The sequence below is a fragment of the Oculina patagonica genome, chromosome 4 (assembly GCF_052425735.1).
Source record: "Oculina patagonica isolate OP01 chromosome 4, crgOcupat, whole genome shotgun sequence".
NCBI classification, from domain to species: domain Eukaryota; kingdom Metazoa; phylum Cnidaria; class Anthozoa; order Scleractinia; family Oculinidae; genus Oculina; species Oculina patagonica.
In genome coordinates, this window is record NC_135761.1 from 17,306,664 (window position 1) to 17,325,013 (window position 18,350).

The window sequence follows — 18,350 nt, forward strand, 5'->3', positions numbered from 1 at the left end:
AAATCCTCCACAGTTGAACTCTACTCCCTATTGCATTAAACATCGTTACTTTTCTTTTTATCTTTGGTATCCTTTAAAAAGGTACGTCTATTGTACAAGACACTTCGACTCAAGAATGCCCATGTAACAAGTCTTAACTGTGCATCCCCTAACAACATTCGCGCAATTGTGAACGTTACGTTTGGCACAGGAAATTCAGCAGACACAGACATCCAAAAGATGTTGGAAAACGAAATAAAAGACGGTTCACTTTTTGACATTCCAGTTGACAGCTCAGAATACAACGTCAAGTTTAATTGTAAGTATTTTGTTTCCTTTCCTTTTTCGGACGTAGTCATATACTGTTTCCGCCTAGTAAACCAATCAAGAAGCAAGCGCACAGACCAATTGGCAGACATATTAGGCGCTCTTTACACACTATAAACCCAGTGTTGCACTGGACTGTTAATCTGTCTGCCTGTCTGCCTGTCTGCCTGTCTGCCTGTCTGCCTGTCTGCCTGCCTGCCTGCCTGTCTGCCTGCCTGCCTGTCTGCCTGTCTGCCTGTCTGCCTGTCTGCCTGTCTGCCTGTCTGCCTGTCTGCCTGTCTGCCTGCCTGTCTGCCTGTCTGCCTGTCTGCCTGGCTGCCTGTCTGCCTGTCTGCCTGTCTGCCTGTCTGTCTGTCTGCCTGTCTGCCTAAACCCAGTGTTGCACTGGACTGTTAATCTGTCTGCCTGTCTGCCTGTCTGCCTGTCTGCCTGTCTGCCTGTCTGCCTGTCTGCCTGCCTGTCTGCCTGTCTGCCTGTCTGCTTGCTCGCCTGCCTGCCTGCATGTCTGCCTGTCTGCTTGCTTGCCTGCCTGTCTGCCTGCCTGCCTGTTTGCCTCTCTGTCTACCTGTCTTCCAGTGCCTGCTCGCCTGCTCTGCCTGCCTATCTGCCTATCTGCCTGTCTGCCTGCCTGCCTGCCTGCCTGCCTGCCTGCCTGCCTGCCTGCCTGCCTGCCTGCCTGCCTGCCTGCCTGCCTGCCTGCCTGCCTGCCTGCCTGCCTGCCTGCCTGCCTGCCTGCCTGCCTGCCTGCCTGCTCTGCCTGCCTGACTGACTGACTGACTGGCTGACTGACTGACTGACTGACTGACTGACTGACTGACTGACTGACTGACTGACTGACTGACTGACTGACTGACTGACTGACTGACTGACTGACTGACTGACTGACTGACTGGCTGGCTGGCTGGCTGGCTGGCTGGATGGCTGGCTGACTGGCTGGCTGCCTGTTTGCCTCTCTGTCTACCTGTCTTCCAGTGCCTGCTCGCCTGCTCGCCTGCCTATCTGCCTATCTGCCTGTCTGGTATAGTGATGCTAGGACACTGTTTCCCTTGGAGATGCTCATTAATTGCTTACTATTCATATACCAGAGGATAAATTTCTTCCTTGCTTATAACTTCAACTGTGCATACGTTATCACTTTTCCCCTTCTAAAAGACTACACATTATTTAACAAGCCTGTTATCTTCTAGACGTGACTTTACGTTTTGAGATCAAAGCTGGAGAATGCGAAAGAGTGTGCTGTGGTGCAGGTGGTCCTGTTGTTATGGTTCAAACGTGCACTCCGCCAAACCGGTGTGAAGGAATCAGAAATTCCACGAAGGAAGAGGACGGTCACTGTCCAGGAGAAGGAAAAGATACTTGCCAAGAACAAAAATGCGGTAAGACTTCATAGGCTTGATTGTCCACAGCGTACTTGTGGGAGATACAGTCAACTCTCGTTAAAGCGGACACGCTCGGGCCGTCGTTTAGTGTCCGTTATAGCGAGAGTCCGTAATAGCGGAGTCATTTCCAGTCAAACCTCTTTTGCCGGGGATCTGGATTTGTCGTATAATAATAATATATATATATATTGATAGGGAAAAAGGAAAAAAAAAAAAAAAAAAAAAAAAAAAAAAAAAAAAAAAAAAAAAAAAAAAAAAAAAAAAAAAAAAAAAAAAAAAAAATGTCCGTAATAGCGAGTGTCCGTAATACGCGGGGTGTCCGTAAGGCGAGAGTTGACTGTATCATGGATGGGGTTTTATTCATATGATGATCTACAACATCTTACATCGATCTTAAAATGCATTTTGGAGAGATTCACATTAGAACACAATGCTTCTACTTAGGAAACCACTTACCGTATTTACGCGATTGAGCGCTGCGGCGCTCTTAAACTTTTAATGTGCCGGTTGCAACATTTATTCGGGGACGGCGCTTATTCTTAAGGGCGGCGAACTACTTTGAACTTAGAGACATTGTAATCCAGGAAATAAAACTTCGCCAGTTAGTTAAAATTGAGTTGTACCGAACTTTTTTTCTTAGTTTGACTCCTTAAACAATTCAATCAGATGATGCTTCTATCACCCCCCAAATTATTTTGAATGAATGCGGCGTTTATTTGAGGGCGACGCCCTTAAATATTTTTGTTTTCATATGCGACGCATAGGGGGGAGGAGGGAGTGCTTAATTGGGGCGGCGCTTTATCTTGTGAATACTGTATATAGTCACATAATTCTTGTCAACCAAGAGTTCCAGACGTCTTTTGGTTTTGTTAGAAGTAACCGTTAACAGTACTTCATGTAGCTCAACTCAGTCTGCAACCTTTTATTAATATTTTTCAGGTGGTACCGGCGCCAACTCGCCAAGCTTCGCAACAATTGCTTTGTTGACGATCGTGTGTTTCTGCAGGTGAGAAAACCTGCTATTAAAAAATAATGTTCATATTGTAGTGTTCCAGGAGTGTTTCGAATGGAATGGCAAAATGGTGAAGAATAAGGGAGTAAAATTAATACTGTAAGTATCAACTACACAATTGTGCACAACGCGGAATTTGGCTTTTTCTCTGGTTGCATGTATTTCAGTGTGCACCTATGTTATGTTAGGAGCAGAAGGAACGAAGTTTAGTTTGTTGTGAGGAATGTTGACTTTTTAATGAGATATGGAATCCTGGGTTGTTTTACCCCTGAGGAAGTAATGTAAATAAAACCTGATGGTCAATAAGGTCACCTTACAAAATTTCAGAAGATTTAAAGAAAACCTATCAGCGACATACTTACAAACTGTCGTAAATTTTGATTTTCATGGACTCCAAACCAGACAAGACTAGATGACCCTACCACCACATTCACCATCTCGGGCTCATCTGACGAAGATTCGTCGTCATATGGGGCTTACCACTATATGCAAATAGCACGCAGAGGACCATGATCGTCATAATCTTACTATTATAGACGCATCATCATTAGATCACACCCATAGCCTCGCTTATCACCTTCATGTCACATCACAGGCCAAAAATTGACTATCATCATCATCATCATCATCATCATCATCATCATCATCATCATCATCATCATCACTATGATCTCAAGCCAGGCCAAGACGGAGTTATGTGTCGATGCACACCAGCTAGGTCTGGGATTTTTACCAACTCAGGCCTAGCCGGCTAGGAATTGTTCATGGGCTTCTTAAAATAACACAGCGAGTGGTTCAACTTTGCTTGGTGGAGCTTTGCCTCTGACAACAACAGAAAAGCTAATGACCATCAAAACTAAATAAACTTCTTATTCTCTTTTTTTTCCCCAGAATGGCAGTCCACTAAGTACCAAAAACAAAAGATTGAGTGATGGTGAATCAAGTTAAGCTCATACAAGATTTCAGCTGATCTCGGCAGATGATTGTTGAGTGTACACAACTGGGATCTCAAATGCAGTAGAGATTACTTCGTTTATATAACTCTATGTAACCTTCCTTATTTTTGACGATGCATATGAGTACTGACGTAGAGGATACAAAATATAATTCTCTACTTTAAGCTGTCGTGTGTGAACGATATATACTTAAATAGATCAGGATCGCGAGATGTGTGTTCAAAAAAGAACGAGAGTGCACTGAAAGACGCTGACCTCTTAAAATTTCATGGGGGGCCCCCCCCTTACATCATAAGATGCTGCTATAAATGGCAGACAAAAAATGGTAGTCCACCACGACAATGTCAATGTCAATATCAAGTTACAAACAAGTGTGAACCCGTTTATTCTGAGGTCTAGCCAGACATGTAAACCCTCTCAATTTTGTTTCTGCTAGCATAAAGATAATCAGCTGTAAAGCGTGTGTGCGTGAGAAATAAATCTGAGAGAATCTTGAAATGTGAAGCAGTTTTAAATCTCGCTAGTTCTTTCTCTTGTAAGCCCCATGAGACGTGAATGCCTCAAAACAACGGCTACACAAAAGAACGAGATGAAAATTCGCCAAGAAAAACGTATTACAAAAAATGACATTATTGTTGTACCTCGTGTAGCCAACCGACAAAATATTTGTTATCATTCAGATCTTACCCTCAAAGTGACGGTTTTCTTTGGTCTGCAGTTTTGTTATTTATAAATGGCCGACGTGCTATGATATTGCACCTATCAATGTTAAGCCCCAGGGTGGGGGACACATTTCCAATCTGATCTTTTTCATTATAACCATTCTATTTATCTCCTGCAATTCTGCTTTCATACATGACTAGTATTTTTACATCATGCAGTAATTTCACAATGTTTCACAATGTCAGTAGAGTATCAATATCAATATAAATATATACTAAGATTCTCGAATTTGATTGGTCAACGGGCTTAGTTTTGCATGGGTAATAGAAAAGTGCGCGAAGTCTAAAAATTGATTGCACATTTTTTTCTTACATATTTTTACAGCATTCTCACTACTTCCTGATTCAAATTTGAAGCTGAACGAACAAAGCTTTTTAAATTTTTAAATACCTCACCTTGTATTTACAATATATCGGGTAGTATGGTGTCTTCCACTGTGTGTGAAATATAATTTCGTTAGGATTGTAGGAGTTGTTAATCAGAAAGTAATTTAACTGCGTAAGGTAATTCATTTTTCATTTAATTGTTTTTGCATTGACCCGAGACGGTAGCTAGACAATTGAAAGAATTAAAGTGTAGCCCAAGGCATATAGCGGTGTTTGCAAGTCGTTTCTATGGTTTTTCGGACATGATTGACAAAATTGAAGGGAAGTTGAACCATCTCAACCATCACTTCGCATCCTAAAGCGTTCGTGAGTGGAAACAGAAACTTTTTCCTCCTCAAAACCTTTGGTATATTTTACCTCAAAAAGGCATAAGCAGTTTGCAGTTTTCATTTTCTTGCTATCTTGACGTCAAATTCCCTCGGGTGAATTCTGTCTGAAAGTCTATTTGAAAACGTTAACAGAGTAGCGAAAACAATGACAAAACTTGTAGCTAATTTTGTCGCGACGTTCATGATCCTTCAAGGAATGCTCTTCTTATATGGTAAGTGATGGCAAAACTCTTTGGTAAGTTGTTTATTTACTTGTTTTTTCAGGTAGCTATCGGTAAAAATTCGTGTTGCAACAAAGAGAAAATCAGTACAGGATGAACATTAGCAAGTAAGAGACTTCGACGAAAGAACGATTGAAAAAAATGTTAATCGAGGTCGTTCCACTAAATGAACACGCAGACCGTGACAGCTGGTGAAAACAAAACGTTATTTTCAAGTTGCTTTTTCTTTACAAGTTCGCGCATGATACTCACTGCGACATTCTTTCTAAAGACACGTGTGGGCTTTGTGTTTCTTTGGTCTGCAGTTTTTTTCCGACGCGCTATGATATCCCGCTAACTCAACATTTTAAACAGGAGTTATCAATATTGTGTTAGTTATAGCATACATACATACATACTTTATTTGAAAACAAAGGTCTATAAAGATGGCAGCCTAGGGCTGATGTGGACCTTTAAAACTTAATTACAGATAAAAAAAATAGAAAATAACTTATACAGTTCTTTATATTCTTTAAAATTTCATGACATTACTGAAATATACATAGCAAATAAACATAACATGATTATTAATAGCGGCTCAAAACACTTCGCGTGTCTGTTTAACACTAGAAGGGAACCGTGTGATCGGATCAGTTATTTCAAGCACACGTTCATGATCTAATCCGGCAATACCGTTACTTAAACTCGAGGATACCTGATACCTAAATACCGAATAAGGACTCGAGCCAGGATTTGAGCTTAGACTCGAGCCAGGACTCGAGCCAGGATTCGAGCCAGGACTCGGGCTAAGGAGTCGAGCCAGGACTCGAGTTAGGACTCGAGCCAGGACTCGAGTTAGAACTCGAGCCAGGAGTCGAGCCAGGATTTGAGCTTAGACTCGAGCCAGGACTCGAGCCAGGATTCGAGCCAGGATTCAAGCCAGGACCGGGCTAAGGACGAGCCAGGACTGCTAAGGAGTCGAGTCAGGACTCGAGTTAGGACTCGAGCCAGGAATCGAGTTAGAACTCAAGCCAGGACTAGAGTTAGGACTCGAGCAAGGATTTGAGCCAGGACTCGAGCCAGGATTCGAGCAAGGACTCGAGCCAGGACTCGAGTTAGGACTCGAGACAGGACTCGAGCCAAGACTCGAGCCAGGATTTGAGCCGGGACTCGGGCTAAGGACTCGAGCTAGGACTCGAGTTAAGACTCGAACAAGGATTCGAGCCAGGACTCGAGCCAAGACTCGAGCTAAGGATTCGAGCCAGGACTCAAGGTAGGATTTGAGCCAGGACTCGAGGCAGGGTTTTAAAAGCGCATCGGTTAGCCTCCGTGAAAGGACCGGTTGGCTTTCACCTCAGTTTGTGTGTAATTAGCTTTCACTCTGGTTTGCTTGCGGTAAGCTTTTCATACCAGTTTGCCTGCGGTTAGCTTTCACTTCGGTTTGCTGCCGTTTAGCGTTTTCTCTGGTTTGCAAGCGTTTAGCTTTCACTTTAGTTTGCTTGCGGTTAGCTTTTATTGGTTGGTTTAAACAGTATTTACCAAAAGAAAAAAATTATGTGAATATCAGAGCAACAAGGACTTTTAATAATAATAATAATAATAATAATAATAATAGTAATAATAATAATAATAATAATAATGATTTATTTAGCGCTATTCAGCTAATCTACCATAGTGCTTTGCAATCATTATGCTCAAATCTAAAATGAAATCTAAAGATTCCTAACTAAATTAAAGTTGACAGTTGTTATGTAGTCATTAATTAATGAGATAGAGAAGTTCTCATGTCACATTTCCAATCTGATCTTTTTTTATTATAGCCAGTCTATATATCAAGTACAATTCTACTTTCGCACAGGACTAATATTTTTACAGCATGCAGTAGTTTCACAATGTTTCACAATATCAAAAGAGTAACAATATCAATAGCAGTATATTACAAGATTCTCGAATTTGATTGGTCAACAGGCTTTATGCGCTATTATTAGCAAAGCGCGCGAGGTCTAAAAATATATTGGGTATTTTTGGACTCACCGCGAGACTCAGACAACATTAGCGTGATATGTGAGAAAAAGAGGGAATGTAGGCGAAGTATTGTATAAAAAAGGTCTTTTAGCCGCTCCATTTCGATCAATAAGAAGAAAGCTCAGATCGTCCGCCATTCTGGTTTTCATGACTGAATCTTGTCCGAGTCGTGACGTCACTCGCGTGCTTGGCTAATACATAATTAGAAAGTATGAATAATGACGGGTGCAACTGAATGGGTTCCCTTTCACAATATCACTCAACTAAATGTTACAGAAACGGGGAATGGGGCTTACGGGACTATGTCACGGTTGAGTAGTTAAGTTTATTTTAATAAATTTTGCAAAGTACAGTGGAACCCCGATATAACGATATGCCAAGGGGGCAGTAAAATTATATCGTTATATCGAGGAATCGTTATATCGGGGTTCCGTCCCATACATTTTACTATTGCCGGGACATAACATATTTATCGTTATATCGGGAATATCGTTATATCGAAGATCGTTATATCGGGGTTCCACTGTACTCAGTATGAAACTTAGGGCCTGTTTACATGGAGGTGGGGGACCCCGGGTAGGTGAGGTAACCCGCCTAGGTGGGGTAACCCGCCTGTCCATATAAACTCTCATTTTTTTTTCGATCGCGTTTACATGATAGGTGGGGTAACCCGCCTAGGCGGGTTGCCCGGTCTGCTGGGTAGGGTAACCCTCCCAGCCGGGGTCGTGTTTTGCCATGTAAACGTTTCAAGGTGGGGTAACCCGCCTACCCGGGGTCGACTCATGATTAATCTGAAAGTTCGCCAAATGCAAACTACACAAGCCTATGGCTACCTACGGCTTCAGCTACGGCTACAAACCCGGCGAGTTTTTCCTATAGTTTCATCTGCCCGTGAAACGACAGTGCGAAAGATGCTTGAAGAATTAAAAGTGAAAGTGAAGCATCAAGCGTAGGCCCGAGCGAGTATCGCGCTTCGACTATAAACAACAATGACTTCGACAAATGCTTCGACTGATACTTTGCCTAATCAAGTAGTTAGTCGAAACCACAAGATGAGAGAAATCCAACGTAAATACTGTATATAAAAATTACAAAATGAAATGCGATAGGCGACTTCAATGAAATTTATTTTGAGACCGAACTGGCTTGCACTTCACGAAAATATGTCATTGTATGGCCTTCGATTTTCACAGAAACGAATTTGGCTCCGAAGTTCAGTAACTGAGTCTAGGAAACCAATGAAAGGAACGAGAGAAAGAAATAAACGGAGCAATTTTGTCTGTTTACGTGCTAACCTCGTGAAAAGGTCACCCCCGGGACCCCGGGGTGATAAGATTGCATGTAAACGCGAGCTAATTTTCGACCACGGCTGGGCGGGTTACCTCACCTACCCGTGGTCCCCCACCTCCATGTAAACAGGCCCTTAATGTTTGCAACGAAATGACTTCTATGGATCGACAAAACCATAGCTTCGTTGCAACCAAATGTGTTTCCTGGGCGATATAATCTCGAGATACAAGCAAACAGGATTAACTTTGAAAACTGTTCAGCCCAATAGTATTTCAAAATGCATATATATCACAATCCGTTTCGATCTTTTTCACTTGCTTTTGGCCAGCAGTACCTTCTTTTGTATTTGCTGTGTTATTGAAATGTTCCTTCACTGTTTTAAGCGGTTATTTTCATATTTTACAAAACTTTTTGGACACTTCCACTGCCTAAATTGTGCTTAAGTCCGTGACGCAGTCCCTTAAAAAATCATTCTTTTTTTCTCAAATCCAGTAATCTATAGTCATAACCGTGACAAGAAAGCGTTTCGAACTTTCGCTATACATAGGCGTCCTGTTAATTTTTCACTTATATGATCAGAACGATTTGGACTTCACTCCTGGCCTATTTCTGTTGACGTAGCGGTTTGGACCTGTCGAAACATTCACCGGTTTCGCAATCCAGTACTCGCTTAAGTCAAACGTTTGAATAACACAAAAATATATATTTCACGCCTAACAAAAATCAGGGTTTTAGATAAAATTTTAAATAGAAGAGTGATTTAATAGACGGGTTTAATAGCTCATGTTATTTAGGGTCGAGACAGTCTTCCTTTTTAGTCTCCAATTTCCATGGTCGAGACAGGCTCCTTTTTACCTCATGGTAATGAGGTTTAGTTACCATTCTCGAAATCGCGTGTAAACCGCAATTAATTAATACATTAAACGATATACGTGCTGACAGAAAGGTTCTTTAAAACGTCATTCAGCACATGTCAATCAAAAACAAATTATTCTCCAACCTCGTTCTCAGGGTCTCTCTCTTCCAGGGAATGAGGTTTATTTTTCACAAAACAAATCGAAAGAGGATCAGTTTCACTTATCTTCTGGTGAGAAAAGAGAATAGAATTCGCTCTACAAAGCCTCAGAGCACAAGTTTTCCATTACCTATTCACGTAAGAAAACATTCAAAGGCAAATAAAGTGAGACTGTGACATTACTGATAGCAATTATACGCTACATGCAGTTAAGTTTGCCATGTGAAGTGTCTTAGTAAACACGACATTCATGCAGCACGTTTTTGTTTCGATTAGCGTCACGTCATCTCGAGTCATTTGTTTTTTATCTTTTTGAGTTGAGCAGAAACGCGCATCTTTTTTCTCAAATTTCATCCGCTGCTCAAAAATAAAATAACGCTATGTAAGTGCTGGCAGAAAGGTAAACATATTCACAAAACAAATTTACTTAAAGGTTACACTAAAATATTTTTGGGGTGGAAAAAAAGAATTACTGATAGCAGCCATAAGCTACACGCAGTTACGCTTGCACGTCATCCGTTTTCCATCTCTTTGAGTCGAGCAGTGCTGCAGCTCGGGCGCATCTTTCTCTCAAATTTTATCCGCTGCTCAAAAATATCGCTATATACGTACTGACAGAAAAGTAAACATATTCACAAAACAAATTTACTAAATGCTAAAAAGAATCAAAGGTTACACTTAAATATTTTGGTTGTGAAAAAACAGAATTCGAGCTACGCAGCCTGAGAGCACGAACCATCAATGAACTCCCATAAAAAAAAAAAAAAAAAACATTCAAAGGAAAATAAAGTGAGGTTGCGTTACATTATTGGACGGGTATTTGGAAAAAATGCAAAGGTCGGCACTTCACCGAATTACAATGAGGTTGCTCGAAGAGCCTTTGATTTAATTTCCATGCTGCTTACACGGTAGAGTCAGGCTCTCTTTTTTCGACGTTTTTGCTTGTTTACAAGCTAAAATGGTAGAATAGGGGTTAGTAGACAAAATTTGGAACCACATATTTGTAAACTCTCAAGGGACTTTTTTAATTTCTCAAGGGACTGTTTTAATTTCTCAAGGGATTACTTTCCGCTGTGGGTGATCACTTGCGATTTCGTGGAAAAAACGTGACTTGTCACTGTAAGCAATAAATCGTTCAGTTCAGAGTCTTGTTCCATTTAACGCTTACTTTATTGAATAGATCGAGGTAATTTGAACGCATCAGACAATAGAAACAATTATTGATGAATATGGTTCGACTGAAAAGCAATAGATTACAACAATATAAGAAACTAATAAACGATTTGAAAAAACACTGAAAGAACAAAACTTACAAATATTCCTCTGATCCGGTGGAGCGAAGACAAATCAGGACAAAAAACGTGAATAGAAAGAACGTAATCGTAGAAAGATCAAAACACGAGGTGATTGTGTAATAAACTTAGAATAATGTAAACTGATCTTGATAGCAATCACATGATAAACAAAGTAACGCAATGTCACGCGTGTAGATCACGAGGTTGATAGCTGCTCACGCGTGTGAACAATGTAAAAATAATACTAAAGAACAAAACGAGACGTTTGAATCTAACATACCGGCCCCTAAATGCGACATTAAAGCATTTAAACTAAGCTAAGTGATTCAAACGGTAAAGACTATTAAGTAATTGTTCTCAAATCAGCACTGTCAATCAAGTCAATCAGGAATAACTGTTCATTTGACATCACAGGTTGACTCTTCCGTTGAGTTTAACTGCTCTCGTGGAGCCTAGGTGCCTCTAGAAGAACTATCTTGTCGATGGGACGTTCCAGGACTGCAGTCTTGGTTTTCAGCGAGACTCTCCTTACTAGCCCATCTCTCTTGTTTGGCTTCACCTCCGTGATACGTCCGAGAGGCCACGAGTTTCTTGGGGAGTTTTCGTCTACCACGAGTACGACGTCTCCAACTTCGAAGTTGCTCGTCGATCGCGGCCACTTCTGTCTTTCTTGCAGACAAGGAAGATACTCCCTTAGCCACCTTCGCCAAAACACGTCCGACAGATACTGGACTTGTCGCCACCTCCGACGGGAATAAAGATCTCCCTTTCTGAAGACACCAGGAGGCATTTCGGGGCCTGACCGCAGTAAAAGAAGGTGATTTGGCGTCAAGGCTTCGGGGTCTCTTGGATCGTCAGATACCTTTGTTAGGGGCCTACCATTGACAATGGCTTCCACCTCACACATGAGAGTCGAGAGACCTTCGTCATCAAGGACTTGTTCTTTTAGAAGAGCATTCATCACCTTTCGAATGGTGCGAATGCAGCGTTCCCACACGCCACCATGATGAGAGCCTGCAGGGGGGTTGAAGATCCACTGAACGTTTCTCTGCAGGAGAGACTCTGAAATTACATCCTGGTTCCACCCTTCAATGGCACTCCTCAGCTCCTTCTCGCCGCACACGAAGTTTCCTCCATTATCCGATCTCACCACTTCTGGTTTCCCCCTTCTGCAAACGAAACGACTCATGCTGTGTAGGAAGGAGTCTGTGTCCAGACTGTGGACCACCTCGATGTGGATCGCGCGCACTGTTAAGCAGGTGAACACCACGCCATATCTCTTGACTTGGCTTCTCCCACGACGAACCAAAAAAGGGCCCAAAACAGTCGACCCCGACGTAGGTGAATGGGGGCTTGTCAGGAGTGATCCTGTCTTGCGGCAGGTTTGCCATCTTTTGCTCTCCAACTGGCGCTTGTCTCTTTCTGCAATTGAAGCAGCTGTTGAGGGACTTTCTCACTGCAGCTCTTGCCTTTATGATCCAAAATCTTTCTCTGATCATAGAGAGCACGTGTTCTGTGCCAGAGTGCCCGGAAGCGTGGTGGTAGAAGCTGATAATCAGACCAACAACGTGATGTGAAGTCGGCAGAATTATGGGATGTTTCGCGTCCGGTCGAAGGGGGGCGTTTTCAAGTCGTCCACCCACACGAAGCAGACCGTCCATCAACCGTGGGTCAAGCTTGGAGATTTTACTTGACTTCTTGACTTGAATCTTCTTTGTAGTAGCGGCGCATCCATTTATAACATCGGCCCTTGAATTCTTTAGGATGGCGATCTCTTCCTTGAAACTCTCTTTCTGTACATGGACCAGTATTTCCCTTTCGGCCTTGTCCAGTTCCTCCACGGTTATTGGTTCTATCCTTGTCACCTGGCTGCGGGGGATGAATCCTGATTTGCGTTGTGAAGCCGCCTTTCGCAGGTTTGCTCGGTAACGAAGAATCCACGCCACAAACTTCTTTAAACGGTACCACTGGGAAAAGCGTCCGAAGAGTTGGTTGAGTGTAATCTTCTCTGTTTCAGTTTTGGTAGAAAACACTTGAGATTCTCTCTTGACCTCTGGGTCGTTTTCAGCGACTGTAGAGGTTTTGAACTGCTGGTTTGGCCAGTCTTCCTCTGATTTCCAAAGGAAATCCGGTCCGGTTAACCAACGCTTGTTGTTCAGCAAGGCTTCGGCTGAGAGACCACGCGAGGCGTCGTCTGCCGGGTTTTCCTTTGTGCCGACGTGTCTCCACTGGTAAGGGGAGCTGACTTCTTGTATCGCAGCTATACGATTCGCGACGAAGGTATGAAACCGTTTGTCTTCATTTGCGATGTACCCCAAAACACAGGTGCTATCTGTCCAAAAGATGGACTGATCAACTGGAATGCCAATTTCCTTTCTGAGCATTTTATCCAATCGCGTGGCTACTACAGCTGCTGAGAGCTCCAGGCGTGGGATTGTCAACTGCTTTAGTGGGGATAGCCGCGATTTGCCAATGAGGAAGGAACAATGGACATCACCCTTAGTGTTGATGACGCGGAGATAGGTGACAGCACCATATGCATGCTGGGAAGCATCTGCGAAATGGTGAAGCTGACTGGAAGCTACTTCTCCAAAGTCGGTTGGTTTGAAACAGCGGTCAACCTTGAGGTTTTCGAGACTGGGAAGTTCATCAAGCCAGTTCCTCCAGCGAACGAGGTCCTCATCTGAAATAGGGTCGTCCCAGCCCAGGTTCTTGCGACATAAGTCCTGCAGCAATGCCTTTGCCGGCAGGGTGAATGGAGCTGCAAACCCTAACGGGTCGTAGACAGAGCTGACCACAGACAAAATGCCTCGTCTTGTAGGGGGCCTGTCCTTCACGCTTATCTTGAAGCCAAAGGTGTCAGACTCCACATCCCACCTGACTCCCAGGGCTCGCTCGATTGGTAGTTGATCGAGGAGAAGATCTGTCACGGATGCTGCCCTTTCCGATGTCGGGATAGAATCGATGACCTTCCGTGAATTGGAGATCCATTTTGTCAAGCGGAATCCTCCTTTAGAGAGCAGTTGACGGAGCTCGTCCACAAGCACGATGGCCTTGTTCTCAGATGAGACTGACTTGAGACAGTCGTCGACGTAGAAATTGTCTTTGACGCTGTTGACTGCCTCCTTGCTGAATGCTTGCTGATTATCCTCAGCAGTTCGCCTGAGACCAAAGTTAGCACAACTTGGTGATGATGTGGCGCCGAAGAGATGCACCATCATCTGATACTCCTCTGGCTCACTGTTCAAATCATTGTTCGGCCACCAGAGAAATCGTAGGGCATCGCAATCGTCAGGACTGACGTGTACTTGGTGAAACATCGACTCTACATCGGCCATGAGAGCAACAGGTTCCTGCCGAAAGCGTGTCAGGACACCAACCAAGTTGTTAGTTAAGTCAGGTCCCTGAAGAAGTTGATCATTCAGTGATGTTCCCTGGTGTTTCGCTGCACAATCAAACACCACGCGGACCTTGTCTGGTTTGTTCGGATTGAGGACAGGATGGTGAGGCAGATACCATACTGCGCCGACAGGATGTGTCAGCCGGTCCTGGGGCACCTTGCGGGCGTGGCCGTTCTTCACCAGATCTTCCATGAACGAAGAATACTTTAAAAGGAGCTCTTGGTTTTTCAGCAGTCTTCTTCGTAACAACTTCAAGCGGTGCTCTGCCAACGGTCGGTTGTCCGGAAGGTTAGGTGGGACGTTTCTCCAAGGTAATGCTATTTCGTAGTGACCCTCTTTGAGTTTGACGGACTGTTCCATAATACTCACTGCGCGCAAGTCTTCCTTTGACATTCCTGGGTCTTTATCGTAGACTGAGTCGCTGAATTCCAAGTTGCAGAACCTTGCAAACTGTTGACTGAGTTCGTTGTCGGCTCTGATGAAGTTCGCTGTGCGAGCTGAATTACCTTTCCGTTCTAAAGGACCGTTGATTGTCCACCCGAACATGGTTCTAACTGCATAAGGGCCTTGACCGTTGCACTCTCTTATTTCTTTAGGTTCTAGAGCTTTAGGAACGTCGTTGCCAATGAGCAAGCCAATGCAGGCGTCAATTTTTGGTAGCTCGATACCATTGAGGTGGGGGTACTTGCTCACATCCTCTTGCTGTGGGATGCTGTCTTTACTAACCGGTAGTTTTGGGGTGGAGAAGACAGATGGAAGCTCAACAAAACTGTGCTCATCCAAGTCGAACACCTCCAACTTGAAGACACTGCATTCAGTAGCGCTGTTCTGCTTCCCCAAGGTTGTCAGCGAAAGAGTAGTTTTCTCACCATCTACAGCCAACATTTCCATAAGTTGATGACTGCAGAACGACGTGTTTGATCCACTATCTAAGAAGGCGTAAGTCAACACTGGGGTGTCTGAACCTCTGGCCTTAACCTTTACAGGGACGATGGGAAGACCAACCGTTGAAACGCCGGCCCCGGTTAGAGCACAGCGGCTATCGCCATTGACGTAGCCATTTTGCGCATTGCCATTGTAGTTTCCAGCTGCGTTTCCATTGACTTCATTGACTCGGTTTTGGTTAGGAGGAAGGTTCCCATTGTTGTGGTCTTGCGGCTTTTGATGCAGAAATGTTGAGTGTTTCGTTCGGCAGGCAGGAATTTTGCAGTAGCTGTCTTTCGGACAGGTCGGCACCGTGTGACCAGTCTGGAAGCAGTTCTCACAAAGACCTTTCTTACGCACGAGGGTAATTCTCTGTTCCACGGACTGTTTCTTAAACTCACGACAGCGAGTCAACCAGTGGTTGCCGTTGCACAAATGGCATTTGGGCGTGGCCTTTGTTGAATCAGCTCCAGAAGGAGAATTTTCATTGCCCCCACTGACGGGTACCTCTCCAATGGTCGCAAAGCTATCACCATACCGGGGTTTGCGCTTTTTCGGATCCTTTCCTTGGCTCTTCAGTTCGCTGCTAACGTTTCCGAATATCGGGTGATTTAAGGCTCTGGCCTTTGATTCGACGAATCTTGCGATGTCCTCGAACGTGATTTCTCTCTGTTTGTTACTTGTTACGTCGTCAGCAACATCGCGCCATCTTTGCCTCAATTGGAAGGGAAGCCTTTCCACTACCTTCTGTAGGCTGTCCGGATTCTCGATCTTGTTGAGGCAACCGATCTCTTTTAATGTGTTTTTGCAGCTCGTGAGTAGGACAGAGAACTTCTGAAGTGCTTCGCCGTCTTCATGCTTTATCGGCGGTCCATTTGTGACTCGATTAACGTACGCTGTCGCAATTTTGTAGCTTTGACCGTATCTGGATTTTAACAGTCTCCTTGCTTCCTGGTATCCTTCGTCTGGCTGCATTGATAAGCAACTTTTCATGAGCTCTTGGACGTCACCGGTAGTATACTGCACGAGATAATACAGCTTCGTGCTGCTGTTTTTCGTCTTGGCCTCGATGAGGTTCTCAAAGGATCGGATGAAGTTGCAGTAATTAACGGGATCGCCGTTGAACGCTTGCACCTCGGCATGAGGCAGCGTCAGCGTTAGGGACAGTTGCTGGTGTTGTCCTAATAGCTGTTGCAATTGGTGGTCGCGGTACTGCTGCATGTACATAAGCTGCTCGTTGTGTTGTTGCTGCTGACGCTGAATATCTATCATATCTTGTATGAATTTTTCTCCGACTGCCGAATTACTCGAGGAGGGACTTCGCTCTCGCTTGATTTCGTTAGAATACGAGCGGTGATCGCTGAGCTCATACTTTGGCAGGTTTGCTGGTGTCCAGGGATTCGCTTCAGGTGAAAAGATTTTGAACTGTCTTCCAGGTTGACTGTTTACTGGAATTGGTTGATGATCCTTTCTTGATTCTGTTGTTTCCCGGGTCTCGTCAGGAAAGCCATGTGAAGATTGTAGACCCTTTGAAGGTGGGTCCAAATTTTCAGGTGTCGGTAGGGAAAAGTGTGTTTCCCTGTTCAGGACGACTGGTAGGCGTGGCTGTCCCAGAGGAGGGGAAGTTGCGAGGTCCTGGACACGAGTCCGATTATTCAACGGTCGCTGAGCATACTGATCTCCAAGTTCAGCCAAAGCATAAACTTCCTCTTCGGCTTCCGTTTTGGCGATTTCGGTTTCAAGCTGAAGTTGTTGTTTACGTTGTTGAAGGCGTAATTCAGCTGTTTCTTGCTGTTGTTGGTATTTAAGTCCTTCATGTCTTAATTGCAGCTCTTCTTCTTGGAGAGTTTGCTTCTTACGTAAAGAAGCCGCTTCAGCAGCCAGTGAAGCCCGTTTTGCGGCTGCAGCAGTTCTGGCGTTGAAGGCCGATGACCCGGTTTCGGACACGCGCGAGCCGGAGCGTAAAGATTTCTTCGATTGTGCACGTGATCTTGACCCAGCGTGGCTGATTGAATCGCGTGGATCGACTTCACTTTCCACTTTTCTACGGTGTTTATCTTCTGCCTTTGCGAACCACTCGTCGAGGGTTCGTTGAAAATTGACGATTCGTTGCGTTTCGCATTCGAAATATTCTTGCGAATCTTGAATTTCGCACTCGTCATCGAGTGTGGCGTGATAGGCGTTGTGGGCGTCTCGGAAATTGTTCGCGGTATCGTGAAACTCTTGCGCCTTTAACCTAACATCGGCAACAGTTTCGCAATTGGAAAAGCACTCCGTAATTTCCTTGATTTTCTTCGTAATGTTAGCTTTCGCAGCGCTTCTACTTTTGCGAAGTTGAAGTGATTTTTCATGCTGGATTCCAGCGTTGTCCAGGGTCACGTTAGGCATCCTGTCGCGGGTTGAATCTTCGCTCGAGTTCATGGCCATATAAATTCCCTTTCGGGTCGAGACCTTGGTTGAGTTGAGCGACGGTTATTTTCGAACTAATGTAAGCAATAAATCGTTCAGTTCAGAGTCTTGTTCCATTTAACGCTTACTTTATTGAATAGATCGAGGTAATTTGAACGCATCAGACAATAGAAACAATTATTGATGAATATGGTTCGACTGAAAAGCAATAGATTACAACAATATAAGAAACTAATAAACGATTTGAAAAAACACTGAAAGAACAAAACTTACAAATATTCCTCTGATCCGGTGGAGCGAAGACAAATCAGGACAAAAAACGTGAATAGAAAGAACGTAATCGTAGAAAGATCAAAACACGAGGTGATTGTGTAATAAACTTAGAATAATGTAAACTGATCTTGATAGCAATCACATGATAAACAAAGTAACGCAATGTCACGCGTGTAGATCACGAGGTTGATAGCTGCTCACGCGTGTGAACAATGTAAAAATAATACTAAAGAACAAAACGAGACGTTTGAATCTAACAGTCACATTTACAAACGTTATATAACAATTTTAAACGTGACATGTCAGCTTTCTTATCTCAACGCACGTGTGTCTGAAAGGCGATCTATAAAAAGCGTCGCACAAACAATGGATTGCGTAACTAAAACACGAATAAATAATCACTAGCACTTACATCGCGTTGAGAGCA

The 18,350-nt window shown here is 43.7% G+C and overlaps 3 protein-coding genes across 3 annotated transcripts in view; 1 reads left to right on the forward strand and 2 right to left on the reverse strand.

Annotated features, from left to right (window-relative positions):
* Positions 1 to 3,343, reverse strand: part of LOC144649748 (uncharacterized) — a 26,563-nt gene extending 23,220 nt beyond the window's left edge. The window contains exon 1 of the mRNA XM_078509327.1: positions 3,306 to 3,343. The gene's annotated coding sequence lies outside the window, so the exon portion shown is untranslated. The remainder of the gene's footprint in view (positions 1 to 3,305) is intronic.
* Positions 1 to 4,084, forward strand: part of LOC144648205 (uncharacterized) — a 38,494-nt gene extending 34,410 nt beyond the window's left edge. The window contains exons 6-9 of the mRNA XM_078507826.1: positions 82 to 298; positions 1,494 to 1,682; positions 2,625 to 2,691; positions 3,589 to 4,084. Coding sequence (XP_078363952.1) covers positions 82 to 298; positions 1,494 to 1,682; positions 2,625 to 2,691; positions 3,589 to 3,604 — 489 coding nt within the window. The 3' untranslated portion in view covers positions 3,605 to 4,084. The remainder of the gene's footprint in view (positions 1 to 81; positions 299 to 1,493; positions 1,683 to 2,624; positions 2,692 to 3,588) is intronic.
* Positions 4,085 to 11,349: 7,265 nt separating this feature from the next.
* Positions 11,350 to 17,668, reverse strand: LOC144648206 (uncharacterized). The gene is made up of 2 exons (XM_078507827.1): positions 12,135 to 17,668; positions 11,350 to 12,085 (listed from the first exon to the last, which is right to left on the reverse strand). The coding sequence occupies exons 1-2, from the start codon at positions 17,666 to 17,668 to the stop codon at positions 11,350 to 11,352; spliced, it is 6,270 nt and encodes a 2,089-aa protein (XP_078363953.1).
* Between the last annotated feature and the right edge of the window lie 682 nt (positions 17,669 to 18,350).

Coding starts and splice junctions, on each gene's coding strand:
- LOC144648206 (XM_078507827.1), bottom strand. CDS start 17,668: ATGGCCATGAACTCGAGCGAAGATTCAACCCGCGACAGGATGCCTAAC. Junction 12,086..12,134: donor CCACATCGAGGTGGTCCACA/GTCTGGACACAG, acceptor TTTCGTTTGCAG/AAGGGGGAAACCAGAAGTGG.